Source organism: Anthonomus grandis, chromosome 1, assembly GCF_022605725.1.
Source record: "Anthonomus grandis grandis chromosome 1, icAntGran1.3, whole genome shotgun sequence".
Taxonomy (NCBI): domain Eukaryota; kingdom Metazoa; phylum Arthropoda; class Insecta; order Coleoptera; family Curculionidae; genus Anthonomus; species Anthonomus grandis.
In genome coordinates, this window is record NC_065546.1 from 11,306,754 (window position 1) to 11,320,819 (window position 14,066).

Genomic DNA, 14,066 nt, shown 5'->3' on the forward strand with positions numbered 1-14,066 from the left:
AAATGAGATTTGAGTGTGGTGCTATCAGATCTTAAATTAAAGATCTAATCTCTTAAATTAGAGATCTTAAATATAATTTACTGATTAGCTTTATAAATGATTTATTGTTGATTTTTTACTATACGATATATACATAACTTAGCTTTAATAGCATCTCAAAATATAACTGTATATTGAATTTTAGATATAAAATTCTACTAAATCCATTACGGTATTGATTATTTTCGTCAATATTAGAGTATGCACACAATAATTTAAATTCAAAAGGAAACTAAATAATTAAAATTAAATATTAAGTGGGATTTTATTACCGACAACTTACAATAAAATAGGGTAAGGTGGGGCAAGTTGACGAGCTTAAAGTAAAAAATAAAATAAAAAATAAACTACATATAATTTTAAGGTTTTCAAAAGTATAATAGAATCATAGAACATTAACTTGATTTTTCATAAAATAATCATAATTTAAAAAACAAATCATTACTAAAAAAATGAAAAATTTTCAAACTTGTTGCAATTTCGTCATCTTGCCCCAATGGGGGGTAATATGACGAATATATTGGGGCAAGATGACGATTACATGCAAAGGTCACATATGAAGACACTTCTTTTCTCGTGCAGGCCTCATGCCACTAATTTTCGCATACATCGCACTTTATTAAATCTTCAACTGGAGGTTCGGTGTATGATTCCTCGCAGCTGGGACAAAAAATATCAGATTTTTTTGGGCCTCTTTAATACGTTTTTTCCAGTCTTTTTTGAAAACATTTCTTTCTGCTTTTTCTTCAGACTTTCTTTTCTTAGCCTGAACTTTATCATTTTTTTCTCGTTCTTTCCCTTCAAGGTCTTCTTTTTTGGGAGTAGAAGTCAATATCGACGCCTTTTGCTTCTTTCTCTTCGTTTTCAGGACCGGTCGATTTATATTAGGCAAAGGCCTAATCTCAACAAAATTAATTTGCTAATTGGGTTTTAAATTTTGAAGACCCGATGGACCTGCGACAGCCAAATCTTCCTGCACCACGTTCTCCCTTTTATTCTCTTTATCATCATTTTGAAGTCCTACAACGCTAGGAATTTTTTGCAAACCGGATAAACTAGCTGATTCTGAAGATCCTTCAGCTTTATTCTTTAGTTTGTTTTTTATGTTAATGAGTGGTTCATCATCACTACGCTCCTTCTGCGGTGACATGTCTGCGCTCACTAACTAAAGCTGGTGCGAAGTCGGCGTCACTAAAAACGTCCAGATCAAAGGGTTCGATTCCACATTTAGCGAATCTTTTAACTGCAGTTCCTAAATTTGCTGCTTTTAAATAGGCTTTTCCAAACAGTTGTCCTACGTCTTTGTCTGTAATAGTTTTACCGGGATTGTCCACCAAAAAATTGTCGCAGGCCTGGCTATAGACTGTTTTAAGAGGACCAAAAAAGCCCACATTCAATGGCTGAAATGGCTGAATGATGAAGGTATTAAACAAAAGCATCTGTATTCATCCATCCGCTCTGTTGAGCTATACCTCCGGAATTAGGAGGACATCCATGTAACAGTTCAGAACGCATTCTCACTCTAGCAAAAACAAAAAAGGGTGGAACGTACGATCCTTGTGCATTCATGGCACACACAACAGTCGTGTTCCGGCCACGCTTACCACTAGCCACTTTTGCTACTCTCTTGCATCCAGTTGGAGATAAAAACTTTTGGCTGCTTAGTTGGAAAGGTGGACAAACCTGATTCACTTGCATTATATATTCGATCACTTTAACTCGATTAAATCCTATTAGACGTCCGATGGACGTAGACTCAGGGATCCTTAAACTGATTTTGCACATATTCATGAAAGAAATTAACCAGTATTTACCAGCCAGCTTTAGAATTTTGTTGAACTGATGGTGCGAAATATTGCTTCTTTCAGCAAACTCGTAGGCAAGTTTTCGGCATTGCAAAGAGGTAATACCAAATGCTCTAATGTTAAAATCATTGATATAGTTAGTTAGTTCAATTTCTTGTGCTTCTGTAAAAGTACGTTTAAATCTGCCGTCGCTTTCTGGTTTTCGTTTTAATTCTTCTTAACATACTGCCGCAATGTTGGTTCAGGCACTTCGTAAACAACGCTTGCTCTATTAACTGCCATATTTTCATTTTCGACGGCATAAATCGCAGCAATTAAACTATCTTCTGACCACGAACGGCGTTCACTTTTTCTCTTATAGTTACGCACTATCTGTAAAAAAAAATATTTAAAGAAAAACTCTTTGGGGCAAGATGACGAGAGTTCGTCAACTTGCCCCCAAGAGAATTTATAACAAAATTGTTATAAATTAAACAAACAATAAATAAAATTACTTTGTGCTACTTCCGTTATTAATGTATTGGGTTCTAGCAACAAAATGAACATCAATTAGGCAAAGTTTTGACACACTTTTTGCACATAAACTTACTTTACTGTACGGCAATATTATAACAACTAACTAGTAAACACAATTTGAAGCATAAATTCGAATGTAGTGAATTAAGGGCCACCTATCTTTTTAAGGTATTACTAGGTCCCGACCAGACATCACAGGATTTGATATACTACAGATTTTTGATTATGATTTTCATCAAAATCAAATTCGTCATCTTGCCCCGTTCGTCAACTTGCCCCACCTTACCCTATATCTAATTCGGTGATATCAAAACTTTTTGAAAAGACTATTTGTCTGAGATATATTATAATAAAAATTACTCATAAATAGTTTATACGAAATTCAGGGATTGTAGGAAAGTAATTCGGGAAGTTAGTACTACTTTATAGAATCACTTCTTCGTTCGAGACTATAAAAGTTAACTATTTAACTCAGAGTGAAATGTACCTAATTGGTGCATAAATGCTATAAATTTTATGACTTAACAAGTATAAAAATTGACTTCTGAATTGCTTTTATTCGATCTATATGATACTGATAAAACGGATTTCAGAACTGAAGCGTATTGTAACTTTTTATTTATAATTGCATAAAAGACAATTTTCAACGTAGAGGTTTCCCTAAAAGACTACAGCTTGTGCTAATAATATGTGCACGGGATTTTTTAACCTCATTAAATTACAATGCAATTTCAACTATGACACCAAAATCCGTTAACGTGTTTTATAGCTAAAAGGCAACGTTTAATATTAAATATTGAAATAATTGTTTTTTAAACTGTGGGAAACAACTTTACGTTTATAGCGATTTAGCGGCAAGCTATTACGATAACACCTTTTAATAATACCTCTTAAATTATCGCAATCACCTATATTCGCTATGGGTCAGTTTAAGTTTAAATTATCGGTATCCAAAAGGGAATACAAATTTACTACTTCAGCATAATAATAAAAACAAGTCGCCCCAGATTCGACCCTTTTGGAAAACTGAATAAAACAGTATATTCGGCAGACTTATATAAATAGGATTAAAAATGTGCAATGAAAGATGGAGATAATCCGAAAGCAACAAGTCTCTTAAGCAGAATGTCATGGTCAGGTTTGTGAATGGCCTTAGAAAAGGCTGGGTAAATCACAGCTTCAGTAATATATTGTGTAATTGTCCAATAGTTAAAAACGGATGTGAAAGTTTTTACAAAAGTATGTATATTTATACTTACATTACAACTTATATTTCTATAGACAGTGACCGCCTAAAGTTCCGCATAAATTCGATAAAAATTAGAAACATGATCTTTTGAGAAAACGCTCGGACCCGTCGACTTTTATTTGAAGTTGCGCATTATTTCACATAAATTTTTGTATATAGGGTGGAACAAAAAAAAGATATGACGTCATCGGTAATTTCTTAAATGAAATCGGTAATTTTTTAATGCATTTTTGAAATATAGGCGAAATTCATAGCAAGTTTCGTATAACACACCTTATCTCAAAACTCAACTGTTTCCGAAATATTTACATTTAAATAACATATTACTCTGAGTTATTGCAAATAGTTAACTTTTATAGTCTCAAACGAAGGAGTGATACTATAAAGTAGTACTAACTTCCCGAATTACTTTCTTACAATCCCCGAATTTCGTATAGACTATTTATGAGTAATTCTTATTATAATATATTTCAGATAAATATTCTTTTCAAAAAGTTTTAAGATCACCGAATTAGATATAGGCTAAGGTGGGGCAAGTTGACGAACGGGGTAAAATGACGAATTTGATTTTGATGAAAATCATAAGCAAAAATCTGTAGTATATCAAACCCTGGATGTCTGGTCGGGACCTAGTAATACCTTAAAAAGATAGGTGGCGCTTAATTCACTACATTCGAATTTATGCTGCAAATTGTGTTTAGTAGTTAGTCGTTATAATATTGCCGTACAGTAAAGTAAGTTTATGTGCAAAAAGTGTGGTCAAAAATTTGCCTAATTGATGTTCATTTTGTTGCTAGGACCCAATAGATTAACAATGTAAGTAGCACAAAGTAATTTTATTTATTGTTTGTTTCATTTATAAAAATTTTGTTATAAATTCTCTTGGGGGCAAGTTAACGAACTCGTCATCTTGCCCCAAAGAGTTTTTCTTCAAATATTTTTTAACAGATGGTGCGTAACTATAAGAGAAAAAGTGAACGCCGTTCGTGATCAGAAGATAGTTTAATTGCTGCGATTTATGCTGTTGAAAACTGAAAATATGGCAGTTAATAGAGCAAGCGTTGTTTACGAAGTGCCTGAACCAACATTGCGGCGGTATGTTAAGAAGAATAGGGAAAACGAAATGTTACCAGAAAGCGGCGGCAGATTTAAACGTACTTTTACAAAAGCACAAGAAATTGGACTAACTAACTATATCAATGATTTTAACATTAGATCATTTGTTATTACCTCTTTGCAATGCCGAAAACTTGCCTACGAGTTTGCTGAAAGAAGCAATATTTCACACCATCAGTTCAACAAAATTCTAAAGCTGGCTGGTAAAGACTAGTTAATTTATTTCATGAATAGGCGCAAAATCAGCTTAAGGATCCCTGAGTCTACGTCCATCGGACGTCTAATAGGATTTAATCGAGCTGAAGTGATGAGAATTTGTGATTTGATTCGAGAACTTAAAATAAAACACAATTTTACGCCTGATCGAATATATAATGCAGATGAATCAGGTTTGTCCACCGTTCCAACTAAGCAGCCAAAAGTTTTATCTCCAACTGGATGCAAGAGAGTGGCAAAAGTGCCTAGTGGTGAGCGTGGCCGGAACAACTGTAATTTCGCCTATATTTCATAAATGGAATAAAAAATATACAATTCCATTTAAAAACATGACCGATGACGTAATATCTTTTTTTTGTTCCACCCTGTATACAAAATTTTATGTGAAATAATGCGCAACTTAAAATAAAAATTGACGGGTCCGAGGGTTTTCTCAAAAAATCAAAATAATCATGTCTCTAATATTTATCGAATTTATACGGAACTTTAGGCGGTCACTGTATAACTGGCTCCATTAGGATTTCAAAAACAATGACAAAATTGCAAATAATAGATTTTTTATTTTATATATCACGTCTGTCTCCTTTCCTCGAATTGTACAGATTTACAAACTTTCACAATGAAAGCTAGAAAAGCGTCTTGTCCGGTGGTCTTTTTTGGTCTAAGTGATGCTCGGGCATCATTAACTTCCTTTTCTTTGAAGTTTGTTTTATCCAAAAAGTAATCAATATATATATACACAGTTAAGTAGAAAAGGCGAAGAAGTATCGGGTTATTTAAAATGATTCGCAAAAGCATTAAAAATATTGGAATGGCTCTCTAATGTATGACCCACAAAAGTCAATACAAGTGTCAAACACTGAAAATATTTGGAAACACTGAAGCTACTTTGGAAATGCCTTCTGGTTTATAATAAACACTCAAAATCTGTCTGGGTTGTTACTTATTTCTTCTTTCGTCTTAACCTTTGCGTCGTAGTCTACCTTTAGCGGCTTTATCCTCTAAATCTGCAATAACGCCAGCTTCATATCAAAGATATCCTCTGTCCTTTGGTTTAACTGTATAGATGAGACACCAATGATCGAAAACATTGTAAAACTTTCCATAGAGATAGGAAACTGCACCTTTTAAAACTTTTAAAAGTTGGATTTTTTGAAATTATCACTGTGCTGAAGACAGTGGGGTTTATTGGTGGAATAGTTGGAATAATTAATAATATTAAAGTATCCCATGACGAAAATTGTAATATATGCAGCAAAGCGTCAAAAAGTTGTTAAAGCCCAGTGGAGTCAATCATGTAAATGTTTCGTATAAAGTTTATTTTAATAACTATAATATCAATTAATTAAACATGAAGAAAATTAAAATTACATAAATTAATTCGCAAAGAAAGAAAATGTTCAGTCTTAGTTTCACTGCTTACTTTAAATAGAATTTAGGGTCGGGCTCGTTTTTCTCTGTAAACCTCGAGTAACTTGATAAAAAATTAATATCGTGTTCGAATTTTACTAAAATTTGATTCTGAATCTACGAGGGAGTATAAAATTATCCTTATGATCGCTGTTCAAAAAGAAGGAAGCTAGTTTTCATTTTTCTTTTTCTTAGATGGCATTTCTTGATGAATCTGCATAAACTGGTTAGAAAGTTGGTTTACTGCAGCTACAATATGTAGGTATGCTGAGTCGGTATACCTTTAACAACTATATATATTGCATACAGCATAACTATATTAACCAACGAACAAATTTCTCGACTAAAGATCTCGCTCATAAGATACCTGATTAACCTGGATTTGAGTTCATTTGACTACCAGATCTTTATGTTTTTTCAGTTGGTAAATGTTTTTAAGATTTTCCATTTCAAATACTTTAATAAAATAAATATTTCAGAAAAATTTTCGAAATTATTTCAGGATTGCCATTTAAAAGATGTTTTTTAAATGTATGATTTGGATAATTCGCCCTTATATCTAACACTTATGCTCGAGGACGCACAGCAGAAATTTCTATAACATCATAAGTATCGGCCATTTTTTATTGAACTAGTATCCTCAAGATTAGTAAAAAACTAGATATCTTATAATTCAGAGTGACTACTGCAGCAAATAAAAATACCTCCATATGTGATTATCTTAACCTTTGTTAATTACAGATTTGCTTAAAATTAGGTAAAATCTTGGTCTTCGTTTCATATTTCTTTATTCAAGGATTAAATAGATACAATTTTGAAAGTTATTCATACTTGAATAGCGTAACATGAATGTTTGTTATAGAAACAACACTATCTAGTTTTGATATAAGTGTATGCAGAAAATCTTTGTTTAGTATGTCTAGCACCAAGTGCAATGCATGATCCCACACCTTGAACGTTTCCGGAACAGCCGTGATGCATTATGCAAAATATCGAATAGACTTTTAGTCATTTCTCGAATATATAGTTCCCGAACAACCACTTTCGTGAATTACAATTTGTTCCGAAGATTTTATTTGTTTCCTATTTTATTATGATATAAATACTGGATTAAAATACTATTACTCGAGAAAAATTGTCGATAAAGTGACTGCAGGACAATATTGGGGAAAATAATAATTCGGGAACGAACATTTACGAGCACCTTGCGGTTCGCAACCGAGAACTTGAAAGATGATCGCTCATCATATGGCTAACCTTTAATAAATTGGTATATGAAGGATTTTTTTTTCGGGAAATTGTGCGTATTCTAAAAAAGCTAGTTTGAATAGATTTTTATTTATCCTGATATTTCTCTATAATATAAGAAAACACGATTACTCACGACTACTAGAAATATTTATTTTTACTGTACTTATTTACAACTATTTATGTCTGATTTAAATCTCGCGCCAATATTGCGAACTGTACTGCACTGAACTAACAAATCACTCCCATCGGCGATGTGGCTTCTTATATACTCGGCAGATCGCTTTTCGCTCCAATCTTCAAGATGTCGTGCGGTTTGCCATTAGTGTCATTCCGAAATGACGGAAAATCAGCTGGTTGCTCGGTGTTTTCAATATCGCTACACTGCACCCTCGCTAATTTTGTTTCGTCCCGAAATATGTGAAAGTCCCCAAAGATGGTGAATGTCGATATCAGTAAAAAGTTCCTCTCTTGCAATTGAATCTCTTTAGAAATAACGGTTTTATCCAGAGAACGATATTGGGTAGTATAAAAGCACACCAGAACTCGTACGTCTGTAGACCTGAAGACCATTAGACTGCAAATCATCCTCCAGACCAGGTTATCGAGTGCGCATATGAGTTTACGAATTGCTAAGCTTCTCACATCCTCGGCAAACAACTCTTCCTTTAGAGAAGACAAAGTGCACCCTTATAGGTTGGCTTCTGGCATGACGCCCCTTGAGAAATAAGTTAGAAGATCTTTTTACGTGTCTCTTCATCAGTTATCTTGTGTGCATGTTCGACTCTGGTGTTAGAACGACGCAGCTCTGTAATTTTTCAGAACTATCTACAGGAATACTTCTGCTATTCTCAGGACACTGTAAATCCTTAACTACACAATGTGCCAAGTCATACACAGCTGGACCAGTAAACAAGTCTTGATGCACTTCATAGGTCATGGCGTACCGACTCATTCGAACATTAGAATGATGGGCCGTGAATTTATCAAGTGTCAAATCCGACTCTGATTGGATTTGCCGTAGCTCAGCGTCTTAATGATTTTCATAATAGAGAGACATTCAGTTAAAGTGAATGAGTCAGGCTTTACTCCTCGACGGCTTTTATAAGTTATTTAAAATCTTGGTGACAAACCCTTCCGCCTCTTACGGTCATACAGCCAAACTAAGTCCTTTTTATTGTACCTCTGATCTTTAGCATTGGTCGCCGTAGCTTGAACGGAAATGCGCACTTGGTTGTGACTGAGATCTATTCTCCTGCGCAACTTACTGACGTAACATTGATTTCTGGCGGGCAACCAAATTTCAAATAGCATAAGAGACGGAGTTGTTTTTCCATCACTATTCAAGCCGAAAACTCGCCTATGATTTTATAAAAGGCCGATCGATAAGCTAGTAGCAACAAATGAAGAAACCTATCCAGTCTCTTTGGCGGCTAGAGACTACTTTGAGCCAATACCTATTAATGGTCCTATTCATTCGTTCCACCAAGCGATCTGACTGCGGTAGTTCTGGTTTTTTTGATTCCAAGCGTCTTACGGATGTTTTGGAACAACCTGTATTCAAAATTTCGTCTTTGGTCTAAATGTAGCTCCAAAGGTATACCAAAACGATAGATCCGTTCTTTTCTTAAGACGTTGGTGATAGGAGAAGCTTTCTTGTTTGGTAGAGAGTATGCCTCAATCCATTTCAATTTTTTTCTTCTCTTTCTTCGTCTGGAATGTTTAGTAATTATTTAATGATACTGTCAAGTTCTGATTAGTATATAAATCATGAAAAGAAAAAAAAATAATTAGATTACTAATAGCTTCCTACTACTATAATAACACTTTGACTTTTATTGATTGTCTATTCTATACAGAATCCTACTTCAATTTCCCCTTGAAATATTATCTTTTTCTAGTAATTATTTATTATCCTTTAGGGTCTACATTAGTGTTTACATTTGATGGCTCCTAATTGACTTAAGCATCCATTGCTTTTATTCAAAATATTATATTTTATTAAGAAACTTCCGATTTAACTCTTTATTAATATTTTTTTGCTCATATAGTTAAGACTGATAGCACTACTATCATATTCTCATCATCATAATCAAAAGGTGTGCTAGTGACCACATTTTCAGAGAAACAACAGAACAGAACCTCTGGACACAATTTTTTTGACACTGCTATTGTCACACCATCCAGCCTATAGTCCCATGTCCCATCAAAATCCTTGAATCCAATTTTTTTAAATCACTACATGTGTGTGAGTATAAGCGCTGTTTTTTTGAGATTTTTGAAAACCTCCAAGCATTTTTGTAGCGGAGAAATTTTTTGCGGCACTATTTTTAAAAATTAATAAGGTGCATTTTTGTACACTCACTATTTTTATATTTTTCTTGACTTTTTTGCTATACGCGGTCCCGCAGTACGGAGGAGTGAGTATTTTTTTCTTGTTGTGTGCTAGTGTAGTGATGTTTTTTAGATTTTTTGTAGAATTTTTGTGCTTTTTTGATACACGCTACGTTTTGAGGATAACTGTTTTTTGAGCGTTTTTTACAGTTTTTTGAACGCAAGCAGTCCAGGATTTCTTTTTTGGTGTTTATATGCAGATCTTGCATTTTATTTTTACATTTTAACATTTCTTTGATAACATAATAGTGATCAATAAAATTATTTAAGATAAACATTGTTGTATATATTGTATAAAAAGTAAGATTTTCTATATAGCAACGTCTTAGAACCCTATTCCTAATATTACCCAATCCGTTTTTCTCTTGCAAAAACTCTCTGGAAGAGGTAAAAATTATACCCGCATATGTCTATGTGTGTTGGTATTCAAATGTAAAGAAGGATGTTAAACAACTGGATAAAAACACATGAAAAACGTGTGATGTGCCAGCATGTAAACCATGATTTCAGAAAAACACTTTTTTAATAAGTTAAGATCAATTTCTGACTTGTTCTTTCGTAATTCCCGTAGTGCCTGGTGATCCGCAAGACGTCAAAGTTACACCTATTAACTCTACAACCATCAAAGTCAATTGGAAACCACCACAAATTAGAGATAGAAATGGCATTATTTTGGGTTATCATGTACATGTTCAAGAAACTAAAGAAGAGGTTAGTCATACCTACAATTTTTCTTAATCACTTGTTAATTTTTTCCAATTTCCTCCACCAGAGTAAAAGTTTTCTGAATGAACCTATGAGATTTAATGTTATCGGAGACCAGACTTTGGAATTGAACATATCCAGTCTACAACCCGATACTACTTACCAGGTTCAAGTAGCTGCACTTACCAGGAAAGGAGATGGTGATAGGAGTGCTCCAATAATTGTCCGAACTCCTGGTGGTGTTCCCAATAGGCCCGCTTTAACCTTGAAGTAGGTCTAAAATAGTTATTTTGGTTTTCACTAATGACATTTTATTTTAAGAACCATTGAACGAGAACCAGCAGTCACCGTTGAACTAGAATGGTCTAGACCAAGTCAGACTTTTGGAGAATTGAAGGGATACCGGGTCAGATATGGAGTTAAAGATCAACCTCTTAAAGAAGTTTCTGTAAAAGGTATAATGACGTAAAATTTTCTATAACTTTATATTAATTTTCAATTGCTTTGCAGGTTCTACAACAAACTATCGCATAAACGACTTAGAACGAGGAGTAGAGTATGAATTTCGAGTTGCTGGTCAAAATCATATAGGAATCGGTCAGGAATCTATAAAATACATGTTGACTCCCGAAGGTTCACCTACAGGACCTCCCACCAATATCACTTATAGGTTCCAGACACCAGATGTCGTTTGCGTCACATGGGACCCACCTACTAGAGAACATCGAAACGGTAGAATCATCAAGTATGACATCGAGTTTCACAAGAAATTCGACCATAATAATGTAATCTTTCGAAACGTTACTAAGACCAAGGCAGTGTTTACTAATTTAGAAGAAAACACTGAGTATGTATTTCACGTGAAGGCTTACACCAATCAGGGAGCAGGTCCTAACAGCGAAAAACAAACAATTCAAACTGACAAGGATATTGGTAGGGCACCTATGAACGTCAAGGCAGTGGCAACGTCAGAATCTAGCGTGGAAGTCTGGTGGGAACCGGTTCCATCCAGAAACAAAATTATTGGTTATCAAATTTTTTACACCATGACTGCTGTTGAAGATTTAGATGAATGGCAGCAAAAGTCTGTCGGGCTTACTAATTCTGCCGACTTGGTCAATTTGGAAAAGTATGCTCAGTATGCTATAGCTGTTGCAGCTAGAACGAGAAATGGCTTAGGAAGGCTATCAGAGAAAGATACTGTTAAGGTTAAGCCTGAGGACGTACCATTGAACCTTAGAGCACATGAAGTTACTACTCACTCTATGACTTTATCATGGTCTCCGCCAATTAGACTTAATCCTATTAAGTACAAGATTTCTTTTGATGCCATAAAGGAGTTTGTAGACTCACAAGGTATTACGCAGACTCAGAGTATCCCTCGGGTGGAGATTGTTTTAAGCGATGATGTTAAGTCTCACACAATAAACGAATTATCTCCGTTCACTACATATAATGTAAATGTTAGCGCTATTCCCAGCGACAACTCCTATCGTCCTCCCACTAAGATAACAGTCACTACTCAAATGGCCGCTCCCCAACCAATGGTTAAGCCAGATTTCTATGGTGTTGTTAATAATGAGATTCATGTTATTTTACCTCAAGCGTCTGAGGAATATGGACCTATAAGCCATTATTTCTTGGTCGTCGTACCTGAAGATGAATCTACGATCCATAAAAACCCTGACCAATTTTTAACTGAAGATTTACTAAATAATGTTAGAAAAGTGGTGGATGATCCCACGTTACCATACATCGCTGCCAAGTTTCCTCAGAGAAGTATACCATATACTTTCCATTTAGGGACTGGAGAAGAGAAAGAAGGGTTGACCAATTACAAGTTGAAACATGGAAAGAGATATAGGATTTTTGTCAGAGCGGTAAGTTTATGACTTAGGTTTTTAAAAAATGAACCTCCAACCTATGATGGTTTTAAATGATTATTATGGCAAATATTTTATTTGTTAATTAGAGTTATTTCAAAATATCTATAAAATTTATTAGGATTCAAGATACTGCTGAATCTAAAAGATATATGATATAATAGAATTCTCTACGATGTTATACCTATTAGTATAATTAGTACAAAATGTATTAATAAATACTATATAATTTATAAACTACTATCTATACTTAATCTTATAGGTTGTGGACACGCCTCAAAAACATCTGTATACTAGCAGCCCATTTTCTGAATTTCTTTCCTTGGATATGCGGCCTCCCCCACCTGGAGAACCACCCATTAGACCCAATCCGAATGCTCCTACAGATAACGATGTTAAAGTAAGCTCACAACGAAAGGAAACCACCTATTTGTGGGTTATTGGACCAGTTATTGCTGCTGTACTTCTGTGCTCCATTTTGGTGAGATCAGGAATAGTAGATATTAAATTATGTTTTTTACTATGAAGTCTTTGCTACTTTTAGGTGATTTTGTTTATTCTCCGAAGACGAAGACAACCATGCAAGGCACCAGACCAAGCGGCTGTGACTAAACCTTTAATACCGGCTGATTTAAACAGCAGTATAGCCCCAAGCGATCCAGTGGAGCAAAGAAGATTAAACTTCCAAACTCCAGCGATGATCTCGCATCCTCCTATTCCCGTTTCAGAACTGGCTAATCACATCGACAGGCTGAAAGCCAATGACAATCTAAAGTTCTCACAGGAGTACGAGAGCATTGAACCAGGGCAGACCTTTACTTGGGAGTTTTCGAATATGGACGTAAATAAACCAAAAAATAGGTAAATATTATTGCTTTTTAGGCACTTACTATATAGTTCAGCAAACGTATCTCCAAGATTCTATCAAGATTTTTAGTTTTTATGTTTTTTTTTGACTGACTCTTTCTGACCAATAGATTCAAGGGCCCTCTTATGCAAAACGAAAAATGAATTAGGTAATGTCTGCAACTACTCCACATTACAAATGGTTTCCTACAACACAAAAATTAATTTAGTTTGTAACCTTAGTACCAAGTTCATTTGGCGATGCTTACAACCGCAAGCTAATTTCTGTGTCAGTATATTCTCAAAGCTTTATTTATCAATAATTAGTAATACAAGAAGTGCAGTTATTTGTTTCCAATTACTTTTTTTGAATCATTAGTTTTTAATAATTGAGTATTGTTTATGTTCAAGCTTCAAAAATTAGTATTATCTATTCAACCTCAAAAATGTTTGGCGTTTCCAAAATTTCATCAAACAGAAATGATTTCAAGCACTTAAGGGTTAAAGCTCTTAATCTATAGTAAGATTAGCTAAATTCCCGCGGCGTTGCTCGCGTGAAAATAAAAGAAAAGTCGAAGAAGGCCTCCAATAATAGTAAATGCAACCCACAATACACGAAAATAAAATCCGAAGCCTCGC

At 34.5% G+C, this 14,066-nt stretch overlaps 1 protein-coding gene across 9 annotated transcripts in view; it reads left to right on the plus strand.

Annotated features, from left to right (window-relative positions):
* Window positions 1-14,066, plus strand: part of LOC126744524 (tyrosine-protein phosphatase Lar) — a 1,889,525-nt gene that overhangs the window by 1,845,214 nt on the left and 30,245 nt on the right. For all 9 annotated transcript variants that reach the window (XM_050451972.1, XM_050451980.1, XM_050451999.1 and 6 more), the window contains 6 exons: window positions 10,565-10,704; window positions 10,766-10,968; window positions 11,020-11,153; window positions 11,209-12,578; window positions 12,844-13,062; window positions 13,126-13,442. In XM_050451972.1, coding sequence (XP_050307929.1) covers window positions 10,565-10,704; window positions 10,766-10,968; window positions 11,020-11,153; window positions 11,209-12,578; window positions 12,844-13,062; window positions 13,126-13,442 — 2,383 coding nt within the window. The remainder of the gene's footprint in view (window positions 1-10,564; window positions 10,705-10,765; window positions 10,969-11,019; window positions 11,154-11,208; window positions 12,579-12,843; window positions 13,063-13,125; window positions 13,443-14,066) is intronic.